Source organism: Lutra lutra, chromosome 3 (assembly GCF_902655055.1).
Source record: "Lutra lutra chromosome 3, mLutLut1.2, whole genome shotgun sequence".
NCBI classification, from domain to species: domain Eukaryota; kingdom Metazoa; phylum Chordata; class Mammalia; order Carnivora; family Mustelidae; genus Lutra; species Lutra lutra.
In genome coordinates, this window is record NC_062280.1 from 137566898 (window position 1) to 137581290 (window position 14393).

General features: G+C 41.6%; 2 protein-coding genes across 2 annotated transcripts in view; one reads left to right on the forward strand and one right to left on the reverse strand.

Annotated features, from left to right (window-relative positions):
• LOC125096357 (phosphatidylinositol 3,4,5-trisphosphate 3-phosphatase TPTE2-like) overlaps nt 1–13596 on the forward strand; it is an 83540-nt gene extending 69944 nt beyond the window's left edge. Inside the window, exons 18-21 of the mRNA XM_047723260.1 lie at nt 7042–7133; nt 9214–9309; nt 10906–10976; nt 12066–13596. Coding sequence (XP_047579216.1) covers nt 7042–7133; nt 9214–9309; nt 10906–10976; nt 12066–12168 — 362 coding nt within the window. The 3' untranslated portion in view covers nt 12169–13596. The remainder of the gene's footprint in view (nt 1–7041; nt 7134–9213; nt 9310–10905; nt 10977–12065) is intronic.
• LOC125096359 (28S ribosomal protein S31, mitochondrial-like) overlaps nt 1–14393 on the reverse strand; it is a 764428-nt gene that overhangs the window by 658553 nt on the left and 91482 nt on the right. The window lies entirely within an intron of this gene.

Below are 14393 nucleotides of genomic sequence, written 5' to 3' on the forward strand. Positions count from 1 at the left end.
CCCACTGAGAAATATAAATGCAACCATAAAACCAACTCAGTGGTAGGAGAGCCAGAATTGCGTCTGAGTGTATACTCTGCTTCAGTTTCTTCTTTGTTAACAATGAGACCAATGATATCTATACAGACCCCCGTGAGTATTAACCGTTCCAGACAGACAAATAGGCATTTGGTCCAGTGGAATTTTAATGTATTTTTCTAACATGAATAGTGAGAATGGGAATTGTTTCTCAAAACTCTAAGCTTAAAAAAGTTTTTAATAAGTTCTAGAATTTCATATGTTTCTCAGTCTGATGTTTTACCCTAAGACTGTGACTTCTCTGCTAATATTTTAAATTTTATATAAACTGCAGAAACATTGTTTAGTTAAAACTGGAAGGTGCAGAGATGGAGAACAGAGGAGCTAACCCAAATGGATAAGTACTACAGGGGAAAACTGGGAGACGGTTTCATGGGTTTGGTTTGCTAGACTAAGGCTAACAAATAGATTCTAAAAGTCCAGTTTGAGATGCCTCATGGAGACTTCCAGACAAAGTTGTAATCTTAGCAGCTGTTCAGTACCATGTGGGTCCAGACTTCAGAGCCAACTTAAGAAGGGCTACATGGTAAGTTACCAGTCTTTCTGCACCCATGTAAATAATCAGGCCAAAGCTAATGACACCAGCATTTTTCTTTTTGTATGTATATATTTTACTTATTATCCTCTTATCGCATTGTTAGCTTGCCCAACAAACTGTACCCTCTAGGCTAAGAAGTTCTGTTAGCCTTTGGGGTTGGACACTCTTGGTGCCCCATAAAGATCCCATTGGATCCCTTCCACCAGCTCTGTGATCCCACCCCCTTTAATCCTTGGAGAATTACTACTGGAGCCAACTCATTTATTTAGAGCCCCAAATCCCTGAGAGTGTCACCATCCTGTTTGGCAGCCCATACACAATGACTAGCAGCTGTACAAAAACTCAACTCCTTTGCTCCAAAGTGTGACAAACTCTGCAGTATAATTTACACCAAAGAATTCCCCATGGATCAAGCTGAATCTGCTGAATCCCACCCTTCCTTGGCTCTTATGAAGAAATTCCTCCTAGGAGCACTTCCTTCATAAATCACTAGTACCCGGAGTGTTGGTTTAGGGTCCACTTCCGGGAGAACTCAACCTGTGATCATCCATTTACTTATACTGAGGTGTAGTATTTATAACACTGTATTTACTTGGTCTCTGTCAGGTGATATACTGTGTTGCAAATTGCATGAGGACAGAGACCATTATTCATTCGTCTTTGAATCCCCCAGATCATGACACACATTTGGAGCTCAGTAGATCTCTGTGAAGTTGACTTGAACGAAAATGTCTCTGGCATGTTTCATCACACCTGTCAAGACCCCCTCATCCACTTCTCTGATTTTATTCCCCACCTCTCTATCTGTTCATAAATCAGCTCTAGCAACAGTGGCTTTTTTCCTCTTTTGTTGTTGTTGTCACTCTTTTATAGTAATGATTCTTGGACTTCCACACGTTGTCTCTCCTTTACTTTTATAAACATTTTCTCTATTGAAATATACTTGACACAAAATATTACATTCATTTTAGGGGTGCCTGAGTGGCTTAGTTGGTTAAGCCTCTGTCGTTGGCTCAGGTCATGATCTCAGGGTCCTGGATGGAGCCCCACATCCGGCTCTTGGCTTAGCAGAGAACCTGCTTCCCCCCCTCTCTCTGCCTGCCTCTCTGCCTACTTGTGATCTCTGTCAAATAAATAAAATCTTTTTAAAAAATGTTACATTCATTTTAGATACATAAACTAGTGATTCGACAAGTCTATACATTATGTTATGCTCACAAGTGTAGCTACCATCCCTCACCATACAACACTATTAGAGTGTCACTCACTATGTTTCCTATGCTGTACCTTTTATCCCCCAAGACTTACTCATTCCATGACTGAAGCCTAGATCTCCCATCTCCTTCACCTGTTTTGTGCCTCTCCCCACCTGCCTCCCCTCTGGCAACCATCAAGTCTTTTTTCTGTATTTACAGGTCTGGTTCTACTTTTTGTCCGTTCGTTCATTTTTGTTTATTTTTTAGATTCCACATATAAGGAAAACTACTTTTTGTATTTGTCCTTTTCTGGTCTGGCTTATTTCACTTAGCATAATACCCTGTAGGTCCATCCATGTTGTCACAAGTGGCAAAATCTCATTCTTTTTATGGGCGAATAATATTCCACTCTATGTATACATACACACCACCTCTTTATTCATCTATCAATGGACACTTGACTACTTCCACGTCTTGGCTATTGTAAGTAAAGCTGCAGTAGACATAGAGGTGCAAGCACTGTGGGCAATACTATAGTTTCCTCACGAAATTAAAAGTAGAATTACCATATGACCCAGTAATTCCACTACTGGGTATTTACCCAATGAATATGGAAACACTAATTTCAAAAGCTACATATACCCTTTATGTTTATTGCAGCATTATTTACTATAGCCAGTATATGGAAGGAACTCAAGTGTCCACCAATGGATAAATGCATAAAGAGAAGGTGCATATACACATATGTATAATGGAATATTAGTCATAAAAAAAGAATGAGGGGGGCACCTGGGTGGCTCAGTTGGTTGAGCAACTGCCTTCAGCTCAGGTCATGATCCCGGACTTCCAGGATCGAGTCCCGCATCCGGCTCCCAGCTCCTTGGGGAGTCTGCTTCTCCCTCTGACCTTCTCCTCTCTCATGCTCTCTCTCACTCATTCTTCCTCAAATAAATAAATAAAATCTTTAAAAAAAAAAAAAAATGAGGGGCGCCTGGGTGGCTCAGTGGGTTAAGCCGCTGCCCTCGGCTCAGGTCATGATCTCAGGGTCCTGGGATCCAGTCCCGCATCAGGGTCTCTGCTCAGCAGGGAGCCTGCTTCCCTTCCTCTCTCTCTGCCTGCCTCTCTGCCTACTTGTGATCTCTCTCCGTCAAATAAATAAATAAAATCTTTAAAAAAAAAAAAAGAATGAAATCTTGTCTTTTGAACAACATGAATGGACCTAGAGGGTATATTGTTAAATGCATAAGTCAATCAGAGAAAAACAAGTACCATATGATTTCATTCACGTATGTAATTTAAGAAACAACAAAGAAAAAGACAAAAAACTAGAGTCTTAAATACAGAGAACAAACTAGTTGCCAGAAGGTAAGTGGGGTAGGGGATTGGTGAAATAGATAAAGATGATTAATAGTATACTGACCTTGATTGTATAGAATTGTTGAATCCTTATAGTGTACACTTGAAACTAATACAGCACTTACATTATTTATGCTCAAGTAAATAAATAACATGCCCAGAGTTGAGCCCTGCTGGTCCTCAAAACCTATTAATCCCCAATAGTTTTCAAAGCCAAATGTTACGGGGACTTGTCTTCTCAGCACAGGTCTCCTGTGCCTGCTCTGTGGTCTGAGCCTCTTGCTTCTCCATGCTTCGGGTTCCCTCCTCTTCATGGATAGTCTTACCGGGGGGTTGGTTCTTAACTGTGTCTTCACCTCACCTACCTTTTCAATGTGGCCTCCTCTCTACTGTGGAAAGTCTGTTCTGCCAGTCTTTGGGTCCTTTTCAGACTTTGTTGCATTGATGTGGCTGTTATCTTGGTGTGTGTGTAGGGGACAAGGTTAGCACAAGATCCTCCTACTCTGCCATCTTCCCAGCAACAAAAAAAACAACCATCATATAACTTTTATCCTCCTCTTGCTAATGTGGTGTACCATGTTGACTGATTTGAAAATATTGAACCATGCTTGCATTCCCAAAATAAATCCCACTGATCATGGCAAACGATCTTTTTATTGTTGAATGTACTTTGCTAATATTTTGTTGAGGATTTTTATATCTATCTAAGTTCATGGGGAATATTGGCCTGTAGTTTTATTTATTTGTTTGTTTCTTTAATTGTAACTTTAGTCTGGTCTTGGTATGGGTAATGCTGACCTTATAGAATATATTTGGAAGTTTTCCTTCACCTTCTATTTTTTGGGATAGTTTCAGGAGAATAGGTATTAACACTTCTTTAAATGTGTAGCAGAATTCACCTGTGATTCTATCTGGTCCTGAGCTTTAGTTTGTTGGGAGTTATTTGATGACTGATTCCATTTCATTACTAATTGGTGTGTTCAGATTTCCCTATTTCTTTGTGACTCAGTGTTAGAGACACCAGCCTTCTTTTGGAGTAAGAATAATCTTCCTTTGAGGTTGTTAAGATCAAGAGAGAAGGGGGATGGGGAGACTGTCTGAAAAAAGGGTGAAAGAATTTGCAGTGAGCAGTATTTTGACTTGTACACCCTTCTGGGATTATCTCTACCTCTCATGGTCTTTAAGCTCTTTATAACTCTAAGTTGTAGAAAAGTAATAGTACTGTAAATAATTTTTGTACGTAAAAATACAAATCAGTTGTATCTAGTGGAAAGCAATTGAATAAACCATTTTTTAGGATTTTATGTATTTATTTATTTGGGAGAGAGAGAATGAGAGAGAGAGAGAGAGCATGAGAGGGGGAAGGTCAGAGAGAGAAGCAGACTCCCCGCTGAGCAGGGAGCCTGAAGCAGTACTCAATCCCTGGACTCCGGGATCATGACCTGATCCAAAGGCAGTCACTTAACCAACTGAGCCACCCAGGCGCCCAGGCGACGGATTAGGCCATTTTGTATCTGTTTATGAACTCATGTCATCAATCTTTATTTCCCTATAGATGCGCAATATTTTTTTTAATTGAAGTATAACATGTTAGTTTATATTAGCTCCAGGTGTACAATATAATGATTCAGTAATTTTACACAGTACTCAGTGTTCATCAAGATAAGTATATTATCATCAAAATAAGTATACTCTAATGGGCACCTGGGTGACTCAGTCTGCTAAGTGCCTGCCTTTGGCTCAGGTCGTGATCCCAAAGTCCTGGGATAGAGCCCTGTGTCAGGTTCCCTGCTCAGCAGGGAGCCTACTTCTCCGACTGCCTCTCCCTTGCTCATGCTTTTTTTCTGTCTCTCTCAAATCAATAAATAAAATCTTAAAAAAGAATTTATGGACATTGAGGAGGGTATGTGCTATGGCAAGTGCTGTGAATCGTGTAAGACTGATAATTCACAAACCTGTGCCCCTGAAACAAATCATACATTATATGTTAATTTTAAAAATGATAAGCGTACTCTTTATTCCCCTTTATTTCACGCATCCCCCTACCCACCTCCCTTATGGCAGCCATCAGTTTGTTCTCTGTATTGAAGAGTCTGATTTTTTGTCTCCCTTTTTCCTTTCATTTATATTTTTAAATTCCACATGAGTGAAATATATTTGTTTCTCTGTTTCACTTAGCATCCCTATAGGTCCATCCACACTGTTGCAAATGGCAAGATTTCATTTTTTTTTTAATTACAGCTGAGCAACATTCCATTGTGTGTCTGTATACCTATATAAATACATCTTCACTACATTTTCCTTACCTATTAGTCTATCAGTACACACTTGGATTGCCTCCATGTACTGGCTATGGCAAATAATGCTGCAGTAAACATAAGGGTGTATATAGCTCTTCAAATTGGTGCTTACTATTCTTTGGGTAAATACCTAGTAGCAAAATTACTGGACTATACAGTAATTCTCTTTCTAATTTTGTGAGGAAACTCCACACTGTTTTCCACAGTGGCTTGTAGTTTACTTTGAATCAGCTGTAACATTTTACTGGTTTTTTATTGATGAGTCAAATAAGATTTTTGACATGTATTTAAAAAATACAAGGCACAGGACAGTGCTGTGGTATGCAATAATTCCTGTAACACAGAAGTGGGGAATAATATGTATTCATATTTGTGCTTGCATACATATATAAAAATACTCTGGGAGAGTATTCATATTTGATTATATGTTCCTAAAAATATTCTCCATTTGGAGCTGGACAAATAAACAGGTGGGAGGAGTGAGCCAGACTCCTCACCTCATGTCTTTTTTTTTTTTACCTTTTATATTATAGTAATATGCTTTATTTTAAAAGGTTTAAATGTGTGGGAATTAAGCTTGTAAATCAGTGCCCTTTCCTGTCATTGGTAAGTATTTGAATTAATTTAGTTCTACATTTTCACTAATTTCTGGTGAACATCAGTTCTGCAAAGGAGTTCTGCAACTGGAATGGGATGGGATGGGATGGAGGAAGTAAGGCTCAGACATGATGATGCTTAATGCAAATTAATAATGTGTTCATATGATGCAAATACAATCTGAACATCAAGAATGATTAACAGGGGCACCTGGGTGGCTCAGTGGGTTAAAGCCTCTGCCATTGGCTCAGGTCATGGTCCCAGAGTTCTGGGATCGAGCCCCTCATCGGGCTCTCTGCTCAGAGGGAAGCCTGCTTCCTCCTCTCTCTCTGCCTGCCTCTCTGCCTACTTGTGATCTCTGTCAAATAAATAAATAAAATCTTACATATTACTCTGTTAGAATATTTTTTAGTTCTGTACCTTTACTTCTATGCATATTTGTGACATTCCTGGTTAAAAGAAAAGCAGTTAGAATTGAAGGCTTGAGAAACCAGCCTTTAAGAACTACTAAAAAAGGGGTCATCTGAATCGAATCGAGAGCAAGAAACCATTTGTCTATAGATGTTTCGTCAATGCCACCGGAATGTTTGGATGCAGCTGTCTAATATCTAACTCCAGATGAGGGTCAGAGGAAATTAGACTGTTTGAGACCCATTGTCGGATGTCTGAAGCAAGCAACACATTAGCAGCAAAGGTGGCAAGTTACCTGATTTTTTTTCCAGAAAGGTGAAGAGATGAAATTCTGTCTCAGAAGCTAAACTATATGTCTTTTTTTCCCCCTCCAGCCTTATAAATTGTGCTTTAGGAGACAAAGTTGGGCTTAAAGCTTTGTCTTTTATAGACGGAATCCAAGCAAGACCCAAATGATTCACTGCTGACACACTGTTAGCTGTCATGATTTTCTCTTTAATCCATAATGTTAATCGGTGAGACATTTTGCTCTTTGTTCTAACGAGCCTAACTTTATTTCCTTCAGGTGTTGGAAAAGGCAATGGGAGTGATCTAGAAATACAAATAACTATGCAGAGCCAGATCATCTTTTCCTGTTCTGCTTCCAAAAACTGTCGGGTAAGAGATAGCATGCAAACTGGAAATTCTGGTGTTTGTTTCAAATCTCAATGCCAAACCAGCATGTTAAGTGTTAGCAGCGTCCCAAGTGACTCTACCTCCGATGTCCTATGGGACTGCACTGTGAGAAGTAACGCGAGAGTGGCTGGAAGGGGACCTATATACCTCTTTCCCCTAGGCGATGGGACCTGGTAGTCTGTTTTCTTAAATGTTGAAGTGCCTTGGACTACCCTAAAGCAACAAGAAGCTTTCCCGGGTCTTAAGAGATATAAACCCTCCAAATTCTCTCTCCAGGTTTGTGTCTCTTCTCCTATCGCTCCACCACATCCACTCCTTCCCCTTGCGCCACAGAAGGCGCGCACCGGACCTGATCCTTGACTTCTGTTCTTATCTCTGCACACACTCTACTCTTGGTTCTGCTCATCCATTCCCCTGCTGTAAACTATTTTTTTGTCTCTTCCATCCGCTCTGCACAGGCTTATGAGTACCCCCCACGAGGTAGGTGCAGGACACCTCCTAGACAGCTTCTGCCCCAACGACAGAACGGTGTGTGTCAATCCAGATTTGTCAGATGAGCTTTTCCAACGCTTCTGCAAATGACACCAGAATTCTCTCACTGAGGCCTCACAATGTAGAATCCTTGAGTCTCTCCTGGCCGTGCCCCCACATCCAGCCACCACTTCCTATTGATTTTACCTTTGGAATCTCTCCTCACTCTCTCCGTTCCTTTCTGTTCCCATCGTCACGGCCCAGTCCAGCACCTCATTTGCTCATGCCTGGATTCCTACCGTGGTCTCCCTACCTCTCCCTTCTCTTCATGCTATACAGTGTCGAGAGACCGGCAACATGCAAGTATTTCTCTGCTCCTACTTGAAAAGCAGTAAGTAGAGCAGAAAAAGAATGCACTCTGTGCCTGTAGGCAAAGGCAGTCAGTATCTTTGGCTCAGTATGTCTGCAAAATAAAGATCACATCTCCAGGGTTGTGAGGATTAGGTGAGATAATATATGTGAAGTTGCTTTGTGAGCTATAATCGCTAACTGTTGTGATAACCGTCAGGCCACTTTGTCACAGAGGAACTGTCCCGCCCCCACGCTTCCACAATTTTTATTTCCTGGCTCTTGAACCTTTAAGACATTTCCCTATCCTACCTGAGACCTGAGCTTATTTCCATCAGTACCTTGACCTGCAGACTCCATTCCAAGTAGACGGGGTGCCTTCTGGCCCTTGGGACACAACACTCTCATTTCTGTTTCATGTGTTCGATGCCTTTCCTCTCCCTCCCCCACACCACCCAGTCTGCGCAGCATTCTCTTTCAGTGCTCCTCGTGTCTACAAATCCTTCCACACACAACTCCTTTTCTGCTCCTCTGTGAAACTTTATCCTATGCTTCTCATTAAGCTCCCCAAAACATACAACCACACAGTCTTCATTATCCAGCTTGACATGTAATTCTTGCCATCCTACCATCGTTTCTTATGTCTGTAGCTCCCTGAAGCATCCCGAGTCTGCACCTTCTTTGGTATTTCGCACAGACTCTCCTTAGTGTGGGTACCACTATTATGCAAGGGCCAATCAGTAACAAAGAAATACTCAGTGTAGCCCCAAAGTCCTTCATTCCAGAAAAGTGGCCAATCTTTGGTCACTCCACCCAGTAGTTGGCTATGGACAAGGCCTATGACACCATCACAAACGCCTTTTTAATAAAACATGACCAGTTACATACTGTTTTTTGAATGTGAATGCCAGCTTTAAATCAGAGCTTCTTAGTGTGTCCCGGCATCTGTAGATCAAATAACACACGTTCAACAGTGACATTTAAATTCTGATGGAAAACGGAGTATTTCACTTTCCAGCAGTGCAGTACCACACCCTCCAAACAGGTTGGCCTTTTAAAAATGTAAACAGTATTGCAACTTAATAGAAATAATGATTCACATTTATTTCTATGTGTGACAACTGCACTCTGAGACCAAGTGTACTTGATAAATGCAGGAAGCCGCGATAAGCAAACTGAACTTCACCGTTTATCCACCCATTAGCTAGAATTACGGTTCTGAGTTCCATGTGATCATTCACAGATCCTCCATGATGCTGAAACAGACAGCGTGGCAATCCATCTGTCCAACTGCCCACCTCTGTATGACGACGTGAAAGTGCAGTTTTTCTCTTCTTCCGTGAGTCATCAGAACCAACTTATGCCAGTATTCTCGTCTGGCCTTTCGAATGACTCTGATTTAGGCTTTCCTTTACTACAATTCCTGGCAAGGAAAAGGATAGGAGAGGTCAACCCCTCGTCAAGGAGGGGGAGAAAAACAAGGCCAGTCTATAACAAAATTTTTTAAAAGAACATGAGAGTTTTGCTCATTTTTAAAAAAGATTTTATTTATTTGACAGAGAGATCACAAGTAGACGGGGGGCGGGGGGGGGAGCAGGCATCCCGCTGAGCAGGGAGCCCAATGTGGGGCTCAATCCCAGTACCCTGGGATCATGACCTGAGCGGAAGGCAGAGGCTTTAACCCACTGAGCCACCCAGGCACCCCTTGCTCATTTTTTCTAAATTCTATACAACTTGCCTATATTCCCAAATAAGGAAAAAACAAAGGTATGTTTACTGCAGAGTAGGGATCACACTTTTGTATCTTTAAAACACACTGCTCCCCATAGTTTATAAAGTACTTTAAAATGAGGGAGATAGGACTTTCCTTTGAACTGATAATTTGTGTTAAATGGTATTTTTTAAAATTTTATTTATTTGACACACAGAAATCACAACTAGGCAGAGAGGCAGGCAGAGAGAGGGGGGAAGCAGGCTCCCTGCTGAGCAGAGAGCCGGATGTGGGGCTCAATCCCAAGACCCTGAGATCATGACCTGAGCCGAAGGCAGAGGCTTTAACCCACTGAGCCACCCAGGTGCCCCTTATATAGTATTTTTAATCTAATATTTACCTTATGAAAAATGAGAATGTTTGCCCTTGTCATTACTCTGAACATGAGTGTGTAACTTCTGCTGAGAAGTCACAAAGTGTACAAGTGTTACTCTTTACATAACAAATTTCTAAGCCTCAGTAGTTTTGTTTTCCTATTAAAATCATCAAGCAGAACTGCCAACAACTAACAATGATGATCAAGTTAAAGTTTCTGCCCTCCTTCACCCCTGCTTGCTCCCTGTTATGGGAGAATCTGTTCAATTCTGAAATGGTATGTGTGTGGAAGCAAGTGACCTCGATTGTTCCCATAACAGACAACTACCCTTTGATCCCTGAAGCCAGTCTAAACACTCGCTCAGTCAGTGGTCCTAAGCAGGAGCTCCACTACAAGAAGTACTGGCCTGGGCAGTACTTTTAATTTTGTGATTTTCAAGGGCCAGGAGATGAAAACTCTCTCATGTGTGGGTATTCTTATCATTAATACTGACAGTCAATTATCAATGTAGCTGCTCCTTGTAGAAATGGATGAGGTCTTTGGACATAAACTGGCATCGGTCTCTGGTCAGCATAATGTAAACTAGGTTGGAGGACTATTGTCTAATTTATATAGAAAAAACTACATTTCCTTAAATTTTGATAGGAATGGCAAGAAAAAGCCATTTCTTAAAGTCTCCTTTGTGTTGTGAGCGGAAGGTTATAGAGGTTAAGTGCTGTGTGTCTAATGGCTCTAATTGTTTGACATATATAGAAAGGAAGGAAAGGAAGGAATTTTAATCCTTTTGGAATTAGTTTTTAGTATCATTTTTACTATGAAAATTAACTTTTTTTTTTTTTTAATTTTAGGATCTTCCCAAATATTACGACAACTGCCCATTTTTCTTTTGGTTCAATACATCTTTTTTACAAAATAACAGGTATGGCTCTGATACAATCTAGTAGAAATGGCTTAATCTCCAAGATCTGTGTAAGGCAGAAGGGCACTCCTACCCTCAATTTATAGAAACCAAGAAATCCTCAAGTCCTCTGTTCTTCATTATGTAAAATATAGGGCTATTCTTGAGAACCACTGTGGCAATATCCTCAAAGTCCATGCCATAGGACTGTGTCATAGGAGCTGAGATGGATGTATTCTAATCAGATCTAGGGTGTGATGATAAATCCCTCCCCTTGCTAATAGAGGAGTCTGCTCAGTTACCCTGACTAGGGCAGGTCCGCCGTGTGTGTTCATCTACTGATGACCGACCACCTACCACATTCTAGGCCAGAAAGGAAAGCATCCTCGAGGAAGGCTTTAGCTAGCTTCAAGGTGACTGACACACCTAGATCTAGGGCAGAAGTCAGAGGACACAGTACGCATTAGTGAAGGCAGCTTAAAAAAAAAAAAAAATCAAGTCTCCCATTTAAAAATGACATTCTAGTGACTAAACTGGAAAATCTTTTTTAAAAAATTAACTGAAGATTATTATTCCAGGGAAACTTCTTCCCTATCTGGAAATTCGTTCCTGAGTCTGGAAGTTCTCTAGAATTCTAGTTCTCTAGTACTTGAAGGAGGACTGAGTTAGTGGGAACAGTAGAAATAGCCGCTGAGGACTATGGGTCTTGCTTGCGGGGGACGAGAGCGCTCTCACAGACTGCAGGGAAAAGGGTATCGGGTGTCAGCAATAAAAACACAGCTCTGTCGGAGCCACACCGCTTATTTAGGCTTTGGTCTCCATGAGGGAGTTCCTTGGGACGGTGGGCTGCTGCAAGCTGTGGATACCACGGTTTGCGGAGATGGCGCGACCTCTCTACGAACTGCCTAAGGGAGGACTCACTATGGTAGAGTGGACAGCTGAGTCAGAAGGAGCATTTCGGGAATTACAAACAGCCTTACTGAGTGCCCCAACATTGGCCATCCCAGATGTTACCAAGCCCTTCCACTTGTGCCAACTGAGGCACAGGAGAGGGACTAAAACTAACCCTGGTTGGCCTTCTGTGCTTGAAACATGTTTCTTCTTTCCTAGGCTTTTCCTTCCACGAGATCAACTGGATAATCCCCATAAAAAGAAAACATGGAAAATTTACCGTCAGGAGTTTGCAGTCGAGCTATATTTTGATGAAGTCTGATACCGATCTAGTATAGTCCCCACAATAGATAGAATAGAATCATGTTCTCCACAATCCCTGCCACACATTTAGGTCTCCTAACCCTCCTTCCTTGCAGGTATACATATATTTACATTTATATACGTATATTTTTGACAAACCTTAAGTATATACAAAGTAAAAGGTTAGTGGTGCTTTTTCTTTCCTGAAGGAGGTATGCCAGGGTTGAGAGAACTACTGTTTCTGGGGACTGTGTGCCAAACTTAAGAGTTTGAAAAGAACTTTCATATCAAAATAACATTTAAAATGATTCCTCACAATACTGCGTGAGGTTCATTATGTATTTTTGGGCAAGTAGTCCCTGCTTTCACATTTGTAATGTCAGATTAAAAAGGTCATTTCTAAGCTATTTAACAAACCTCCGATTGGCACCAGAACAAGGTTTGAGCCCATAGGACTGTTCCTATAAGCAGTCCGCGCAGAGCTTGGGATACAAGCTTCGATCACACATGCAGTCCTTGGAGGACAAGAGAATCCGGGTAAGCACAAGCAGACGTTACAGTAGATTCTCTTTGTCACATCGCCGTGAAGTCAAAGGAAATGTCTGCCTAGAGAAATCTAGATTATTTTAAAATACACCCCCTGACACAGACTCTGCTCCCAGCCAACTTCATTTAAATTTAGGGAACTCTGTGAAGATCATCTTTTCACTATAAACACTGGTTAATCCAGTGTCCACAGGGAATCCTATTCTCTTCGTTGCTGGATGCTGTTTTATTCTAAGTCTCATTATTTATATGTTTTATTTATATGTCATTATTTATATGTTTATATATTTATATATTATATAAATGAAATGTCCTTATTTATGAACATGCCTGGATGCAGATGCTCTTTTTCCCTCCAAATAGCCCTCAAAGGGTCTCAGCTACCAGTGCAATAGCCCATCTAAAGTCTTTTTAGGAAAAGCTCTGACTACATTACTTGCTATAATTCGTGCTACAGAGACACATGTTGCCGCTAAACAGTTTGTACTGTTCCCTTCAACATGCATGCAGCCGTAAGCCAGAGGGGCAGACCCGGTGGCAGGCTTAGGTAAATGGACAGGGGGCGGGGGGGGGGGGGGGCGCGTAGATACCTAGCTGGCACTAAGGAAGAAAACCCCAATTTTCAAGACTTGCTTTTTGAAAGAAGATTATAGTTAGGGTTTCTCTTCCCTAACCCTCCAAGATGCATCCAAATTCCTGGCCCCTGAGTTGCTACACTCTTGTGCTTTTGCTCACATAAAGAGAATTTATGGGCTTGCCTCCTTACAACCTGACATAAATACTTCCTTGAACAACTCGAGAATCTTACATCATGGTACCTCAGAATGATACTGTTTTGTTCACATAGATCTCACTACCCTAGAATAGAATTATCCAAAACATAATAGGAAATTTAGCTATTTTTAAAAAATAGAACAGTTTCCTGCTACATCAACCCCATCCACACAACCAGGCAGAAGAAGAATGCTGCTGGTGGGCCAACTTGCACAACTGCAGTATATAGAAAGAGCAGCTGCTCACTGCCCCAACCCTCTGGCTTCTGGCGCGAGGCTAGAGTTAGCACAGAGCCTCTGCAGAGAACAAAATGCTTCAGGAAATCAGAGGTTTCACTCGAGGGGTACACTGTGCCAACAAGGACAGACACACACGGAACAGATGTTAGCAGCGTCAGCCTGCTTAAGAACACTTGTTTCTGAGAGAGCCCTTGCTGGTCTTGGAGCAGCACAGTATGATGAGGCTTGCCTAGTGGGGACGAGAAGGGACGCTCTTACACCAGGTGACCTGGAGTTTTGTGGTAGTGGTTAGTGCATTCATATGGCATAGCTTAATAAAATTACTTGGCTTGTTTCATTGCTTTATAAAGTCACCCCCTATATACAATCCTGAAAATCCACGGACTGCCAGTACCAAATGTAAAAGGCTCCAACCCAATAAGAAACATGGCAGTGACCGATCCCGAGAAACTTAAACAAGAGGGTCACCCCCAACATCACTCACTGTGGAGGACAAGCCCTAGGTTCTGTCCAGTTCCATCAGAAAGAGGACCTTGCCCACGAGCACGGTCCTTCAGACACCAGACAGGGAACAAGGGCTTCTCTTGGCTTTGGCACTCTGCTCCCCGGAAGGGTTTCTGATTGGTGGAGGCGGTGAGTGAGTGAGTGGTCCAAAGTGCATCAGCAGGCCAGAGACGGTCCAAAG